Source organism: Teleopsis dalmanni, chromosome 2, assembly GCF_002237135.1.
Source record: "Teleopsis dalmanni isolate 2A chromosome 2, ASM223713v2, whole genome shotgun sequence".
Taxonomy (NCBI): domain Eukaryota; kingdom Metazoa; phylum Arthropoda; class Insecta; order Diptera; family Diopsidae; genus Teleopsis; species Teleopsis dalmanni.
The window spans coordinates 36,286,571-36,294,577 of NC_051847.1; the positions used below are offsets into that span (position 1 = coordinate 36,286,571).

The 8,007-nt window shown below is 36.7% G+C and overlaps 1 protein-coding gene across 1 annotated transcript; it reads right to left on the reverse strand.

The window, feature by feature from the left end:
* Positions 1–4,764: 4,764 nt before the first annotated feature.
* LOC119674312 lies at positions 4,765–6,420 on the reverse strand. Its single transcript, XM_038085445.1, has 2 exons — positions 5,347–6,420; positions 4,765–5,262 (listed from the first exon to the last, which is right to left on the reverse strand). The coding sequence occupies exon 1, from the start codon at positions 6,418–6,420 to the stop codon at positions 5,500–5,502; it is 921 nt and encodes a 306-aa protein (XP_037941373.1). The 3' UTR covers positions 4,765–5,262; positions 5,347–5,499.
* Between the last annotated feature and the right edge of the window lie 1,587 nt (positions 6,421–8,007).

Here is an 8,007-nt window from a genome sequence, read left to right on the forward strand (position 1 = left end):
CTAGCAGTGCATATCAGTGCCTATCTGTGCAGTTGTGATAAAAGTCTTGTATCTGCATTTGATAACGCAAGGTCATTTGATACTTTGCTACTTGCTCTATTATTTTTATTATTTGAGATGTACTAGACTGAGATCTTATTGTCTGTACAAAGTAAAGCCAAAATGTCAAATTTTTTATTGAGTTCTAGAATTATTGTACGGAAATTTAATCAAGATTGCAATTTAATTTATTTATAGTTTTTAAGAGAGGATATACGAGTATGAAATGAATGCTCTTTTTGGGTAAAAGTAGTTTAATATACAGGAAAAGAGATACATTCAGAACACCTGAAATAATTGAATGAAGTAGATTAACCATAAAATCTGTGATATATAATACATTTTTTATGATTTTCTACTCTACAATGATATATGTATAGTATTACAAAAAAGTATTTGCTTTTACCACTATACATCGATTCTTATATGTAAGCATTTGTGAGAATAATTGATATGCCTTTTAGAACTGTTAATACTACTAGGTTAAAAAAATATAATTTAACTGGACAAGTAAGAAGAGACAGAACTTTAAGTTGAGGATTTAGGAAAAGAAATTATTTAGAATTTTATAGATAATGCATTTAACTTCAATGTTATTAAAATTAAAATACATTACTTTAAAATTCATTATATTAATCGTAATGTACTATTTTAATATTATCACAAATTTTATATAATTATTCATTTCCATCGTGAAATCTAGAAACTCTGATCACTTTTTTGTCACATATTAATTAATAGTTTACTATAGATTTTCATATCGATTCTTCAGATACACATAAAACAAAGTTAATTTAGGTTACAGGACAATAAGAAATTAATGTCTCAAATCAAAAAATAAATGCTCTATAAATTATTTATCCTTCCTATTATTCACATTCATGAATTTTATCATAGATCAATAAAGCAGCACATAAATATGATGTGTTTCATCCTTATAACTATGGTAAAATGCACTAACTTAATCAAACCCAGCTAAGGTTGCCAATATCATAAACTCTTAAGTTGAAGTGAGCTACAATATTATATACCGTACATATCCTTTCTTAAAAAAATATATAGTCTATTTCGTAAAATTTGACAACTCTTGTTTTTGAGAAGGCTTATGCCAAATGTTGATATTAATTACTATATCTACTGTTTTAACGCCAAATTGGATAAATTTGTAAAATGTATACATAGTTCGATAATTTGATATAATGATGTAAAGATATAGTTAGATGATTAGCTATAATTAGATAGATATATAGATCTAGTATTCACAGTTGTTAATGCTCCAGGTTCAAGTTCTCGTATAAAAGCTCTAAAATTTATCAAAGTATTTCTAAAAAACTTAAAATCTTCATATATATTTGTATATATTATTCGTATATATTATTGTCTATATTCAAATATATATATATATATCCACATACACTAAATAATAAGTGTTATCAAAAGTGGAACTGCTTGGTTCAAAATTTAGTTGTAGAAGTAGAATCAGATTACAACAGGGTTCTGTGATCTTTAAACACCGCAATTATAGTTGATGTTTTGTATTTGCAACCGAATAAAGATCAATTAAATCTTCGGGTGTTAGTCTATGAATCTTTCATAGACTATCATAGACTTTTTCTACTATCAGGGAACAGTAGTTTTCATTCCATTATGCTCCTCCTGGTCAATTCAAAGCCGGAGAGTTGCAAAAAATGTGACCGGTAATGTCCACTGCTTTCATATAGAGACAACAGTCAATCTTCTATGACAGCCCTATCCCATTCAGATGATAATAATAATAATAAAGAGTATTCGTGAAAATTGCCCAACAGCCGGTACTGCGGCCAGAAGAGACCTATTGTACCAGTTTCACTATTGATTAAACAAAGCCCCTTAAAGCTTTGTGAATAAAGTCTAGAACTAAATCTAGAGAAGAGTTCTTAATCTGTTCTGGTGACAGAAATTCCTTATGAAACAGGTTTCTTCTGTGCGTTATTAAAGCTGGACAGTCACAAAGAATGTGCATGGTTGTTTCCTCATCTTCGAGGCATAATCTGCATTCCGAGTTAGCAGATAATTGTAGTTTATGAAGGTGATATTTCAGACCATAATGACCTGTAATGAAACCCGTTATCATCCTTAAATTACATTTTGAGAATTTCAGAATGTTTTTGTAGGAGTAAGGTGTTATCAGTGCTTTGCTTTGCCTGAGTCCTGGAAAGTTTACCCAGTACTCTAGCCGCATATGATTTTCCATTTCCTTGATAATCTGTTTTGTACTAGCCCAGTTTATTCCACAAAAGGGTTGAGGGCCTATAAAAGCAGTTTTTGATGCAGTTCTGGCAAGCTCATCAGCTTTTTCATTTCCCAAAACTCCTCTGTGGCCCGGAACCCAGTAAAGGTTTACCTTATTCCGAGCTGCAAGTGATTGCAGAAGATCGTAACACTCAAGGACCTGTTTTGATTTGAAAGTCCAAGAAGAAAGAGCTTTAAGAGCAGCCTGGCTGTCAGAGTAAATAACAATTTTCGAGCCAGAAGGTTTTTTGATTAAATTGGATCTTACGCATAAGTTGATTGCGTGGATTTCAGCTTGGAAGACACTCGGCCATGTGCCCATTGCTTCCGAAATGCTGGTGTTGGGTCCAAATACACCAGCGCCAGTGCCTTCATCCATCTTTGATCCATCTGTGTACCAAACCAAACTTTTTGGGTCAACCTGTGGGCCTCCATTCTCCCACGTTGAACGTGATGGTAGGTGTACCTCAAATTTTTTGCCAAAACGATGGAGTTCTGTTGTATAGTCTCCATCGCATTGAGGAATTTTATGTGCTCCAAATATTTTTAATATTGTTGTATGACCATAGTCAAGACAACTCTTGTTCATGTGGAGTTTTAGTCGAAGCGCACTAAGCGCAGCCGTAGATTGAATGTGTATGTGCAGAGGTGTCAATCCAAGTATAGCCTCAAGTGCTGCAGTTGGACTTGTCCTCATAGCACCAGTCATTAAGAGACACGCTAATCTCTGGAGCTTCATGCAAACAGCAATAGATCCAGCCTGTGTGACCTTTTGCCACCAAACCAGGCAACCATATGTCATGATAGGACGTACTACTGCCTGATATATCCAAAATATAATCTTTGGGTTTAGGCCCCAAGTTTTACCTATACAGGACCGTATTGTCCATAAAGCCGTTAATGCTTTGTTGTATACTTTATTTAAGTGTGAACTCCAAGTGAGTTTACCATCTAGGACAACACCTAGGTACTTTGTTTCACTGGAAAGAGAAATATTAGTGTTTCCTAAACGTACGGGACCTATGTCTAGTTTACGTTTGAGTGTGAAAGGCACAACAACAGTTTTCTCCGGATTTATGGAGAGACCCTCACTTTCGCACCACGCTAAAATGCGTCGAAGGTGCCCTACCAAGATCTCTGATAGACTGCTACCATGCTTTCCAGATACTATTATAACTAGATCGTCTGCATACCAAATGGCGTCACAACCAATATTCTCCAACAAGATTAAAAGTTCATCAACAACCACTGACCAGAGCAAAGGAGACAGTACTCCACCCTGTGGGCAACCTTTTGCGGCCTCAACAGCTACAGACGTTCTACCTAAGGTTGATGTAATTTTTCTGCTTTGAAGCATCGCCTCAATCCAGGAAATAACATTAAAATCAACATTTCTGTTAGTTAAGGCATTCGAGATCGAGCCATAACTCGTATTGTCGAAAGCTCCTTCAATATCCAGAAATGCACAAAGCGCAATTTCTTTGTTTTTGTGGGCCTTTTCAATTCTACTGACCAAGTTATGTAAGGCCAATTCGGTAGATTTCCCTTTGGAATAAGCGAATTGAGTTTTGTGAAGAGGTTGACTTTTAGACAGTTCTGTACGAATATAGATATCTATGAGTCTTTCCATAGTTTTCAGGAGGAAGGATGAGAGACTAATCGGTCTATATGATTTAGCATCATCACTTGGTCTATTACCATTTTTTGGTATAAATACCACTTTCACTTCTCTCCAAGCTTCAGGTATATGTTTCCAGCATAGGCTAGCCCTAAAAAGCACCTTTAAAGGATTGATAAGAACGTCTATGCCGTTTTGTATAAGTGCCGGGAAGATACCATCACTTCCTGGTGACTTGAAAGGACTGAAAGAATTAACTGCCCATCTGATTTTATCAATGTCAAAAATGATACCAGATAGCGACATTAAACGATTGTCTGGTTGTTCATAACTTAACGTGCGCCTATCTATGGATGCATCACATAAGATCGATCCTGGAAAGTGCACATGTAGTAAATGTTGTAAAGTTTCCCTGCCATTTGCTGTGTAGAGACCATCATTCTTTTTCAATAGACCAATGTCATTTGAAAGAGACTTTCTCAACACTTTATGAAGGCGAGCCATTTGCGGAGTGTTGTCAACACTGTCACAGAAAGTTTTCCATGATTTCCGTTTAGATTTTCTAATCTCATTGTTGTAGGCAGTCAAGGATGTTTTATAGTCTACCCACACCCTTGATCGCTTTGCTAAATTAAAAAGCTTCCTAACCTCCCTGCGCATTTCTTCGAGCCTTTTGTTCCACCATGGCACATCCCGTCTGGATGTACGTGGTTCAACCTTACATGCATCTTCATGCGCCTGAGAGATAACAGAGTTTATTTGATCTGCAGCTAATTCAAGTTCATCAATATGACTGATTGAATTCAGTAATTGGTCTTCCTTACTAGCTAAGGATAGTCTAAAGATTTCCCAGTTGATACACTTACGTGCAGCTGGCAAATTTTTATGTAAAAAGTGACCCGGCAGTTCAAAAAGAATATGTTGGTGGTCAGATAAAGAAACCTCCTTTGAGACCCTCCAATTAACAACATAATTGGAGATAAATTGACTAGAAAGAGTAAGGTCAAGAACCTCTCTTCTAATGGCATTAATAAAAGTGGGTTCAGAACCATTGTTCAATATGCTGACGTTATTACTACTAAAGTATTCTAAAAGCATTTGCCCTCTTCTATTTATGTTAGTACTACCCCATAAGGTATGGTGCGCGTTTGCGTCGCAACCAATTATAAATTGTAAATTATTGGATTTGCAATAACTTACCAAGTTTGTGACTGCTTCAGGTGGTGCTTCATCTGCATCGCCTGGAAAGTAGGCCGATGCGATCACGATCTCTCGTGTTCCGCACTCCGTCGGGATCTCAAAAATGGCCGACACCAAGTCCCTCTGGATGAAATCTGGAATTGGAATACAGTTAACATTTTTGTTTACTAGTATAGCAGTTCTAGGCGACTCTATGTCACGTTTATATATCAACTTACTTGATTGATGTTGAAGGCCTTTTATATGCCCACCGACTGTCCATGGCTCCTGGATAAGCGCTATGGCCAGTCCTTTTGTGGCGAAGGTCCTGCACAAGGTAGCCGATGCTCCTTTCGCGTGGTGCAGGTTCGCCTGTAACACCCCTATGGTGCTCATTTTTGTTGAGTTTTATTGAGAGAGCGTTCGACTTCCTTTTGAAGTCGAGCTCTCCGTGGCCCTTTTTCCTTCTGGCGCTCTTTTGGAGTTGTTGATGCTCCACCCACAGGTGGCCGCATCCAAAGCCTTTTTTGAATGGCGGCTCTACTAGTAGTTGGGGCCTCATTTGGATTCACAATAGACGTAAGTGTTGATTGTGGAACCACGTGCTCCACTTTCTGTTTCTCCGTCCTTGTGATCTGGAGTTTATTTGGAACCTTTTGTTCCACAGGCCGTTGTTCTGGCTGCCCCTCCTTTGTCATACTGTTAGTTTTAAGCAGTAGCTTGACATGGCTGAAGCGATATGCAATTCTACCTCCACTCTGGACCAGTGAGTTCCAGGATGCATCGTCGACAGCAAAGACGATGTGGAGCAGTGAACCTTCTGCGGTCCGCTGTAATACCTTCCAGGTGCTTGCTTTAATCCTGTTCTGGGCCTCAATTGTGGCAAGAACCTTGGTATTTTCAAAATCGCAACTGTGTGGGAAGTATCCTCGCACCAGATGTGTTTTTGGAAACTCCGACTCTTCAACCACTTTGGCGCCCAGTTTAGCCTTTGTTGCAATAGCTGCCGCATTTTTACGGACCCATTCAGCCGTTTGGTTATTTGTGCACACCATCATGAGCCATCCCGTACGAGGGAAACAACCTTCAAATTCTGGTTTAACCTCGTCAGACGCCAACTCTATGGCAGTCTCAATTATAGCCTCCTGTAGCTGTGCAGTCTGTTCCCTGTTTAGGGGGCACTTAGCCAAATCAAAAGGAACAAATCCTAATTTGATCCCCTTGGCCTGACTGGCTACTTGGCTGAAAGAGGGTTTACTCGATCCCTGAATCGAGGTGTTTTGTTTTGGTTTCTTACCAGCTGGCATGACCATGTCAGATGATAGTGCCGCCTATTATATACTATTATTGTAGAAATAACAAGACACTTAACAAAAACCCATTTGATTTGAAATCTGCTGTTAAAACTCAATTAGAGTTAAGTAGCTAAGGAGCAAATTTAATTGCGCATTTTATATACACTTCCCATGGGTGTGTCGAAGACGAAGACAGACATTAATGCAAAATAACAACAAAATTGAGTTTGTTAATATATTGTTCACTTTTTTTATGACAATTGCATTTAACGGAACTATAAAACGGCCAAAGCAACAAATCTCACTTAAATATGCTTTAAATACAGGATATGCTACAATAAAATTCGGCATACCAAAACTAAAACCAAAACTTAATTTCGAATAAAGATATCCAACAACAAATGAAGCATAAAAACCTAAAATAACAATAAAGAAAAATAACTCAAAGACTCGTAGGACATAGGCAAACGCAAAACGCTTGAATGACACTTGCAAAGGATCACGCATCATTTATGCGAGCATGAAATCCTTGTGACATAAACGCAACATAAAAAACACATGACAATACCAAGCAACCTTGCAAGTTGCAATGATTTACTTTAGAAATAAAATAGAGGACATATATGTACACTTACCAACGATGCCTGGATATACTATATGCTATATTTGTGTAATTTTATATATTGTATATTGAGAGGATATGCGAAGGAATAAATGAAGATATCAACAAGAAATAAAACAAAACTTGCCGCAAATACTAATGTCTTGCAAAGGATCAAAATTATGTTAACCAATGCCAATTGGTATATGCGTATATTTTTAGGCATTGATAATGCTCAACCCCACAAGCCAGCAGAAATGACAACCAAATTTCATTTTGATTTGATGGTCACATATGTCCTGCAAACATAGGCAAGCCTACTGAAGTAATGCACAGATTGCCGGCTATGTTGAAAGGACTGCTTTGGTTTTTTTTTGTTTTTTTTTTTTTTGATTTTGTTGACTATTTTAGTGCAAGTGTAAGCGAATTTTTATTACTGAATGAACAGCGCATTTGATAAGTAGCAGTAAAACTCAAGTTGCCCTAGCGACTTTAGTCCTTTTTTATGCTATTGTGCGGCTGCCTAATTTTGGAGTCGTCCTCTGTCTGCACTTGATTGCATTTCCTTTTTTTATGATGTGACACTTACGCGGCGACACTAAACGCTGTCAATTCCGTGCTAAATACGTTCTAAATATCCTTTTTTGCTGCTCTATTGCTCAGTTGCGTGTATCGTGATACTTTTTATTATTTTAGTTTGATTTTATTTCCGCTTTTAGTTTTGTCTCCTTTATTATTGTACATTTTTTTTTTCTTATATCTGTACTTACATGGATGATTTGATTCTTAAGCATATTTTGAGCGCCACTTCAGTTCAGTTTTTATATCACTACAGCATTTGATTATTCAGCAGTTAGGGTAAAAGGTACGATAGGTTTAATAAAGTTTATGATATAAGATTGAGACTTGCTTCTATATCAAAAAAAAAATGAAATTTTTTTTAAAATTAGTTTAGTTGCATTGTACATATTTTTTTTAAATTATTGAATTTGCTAAATAAAATA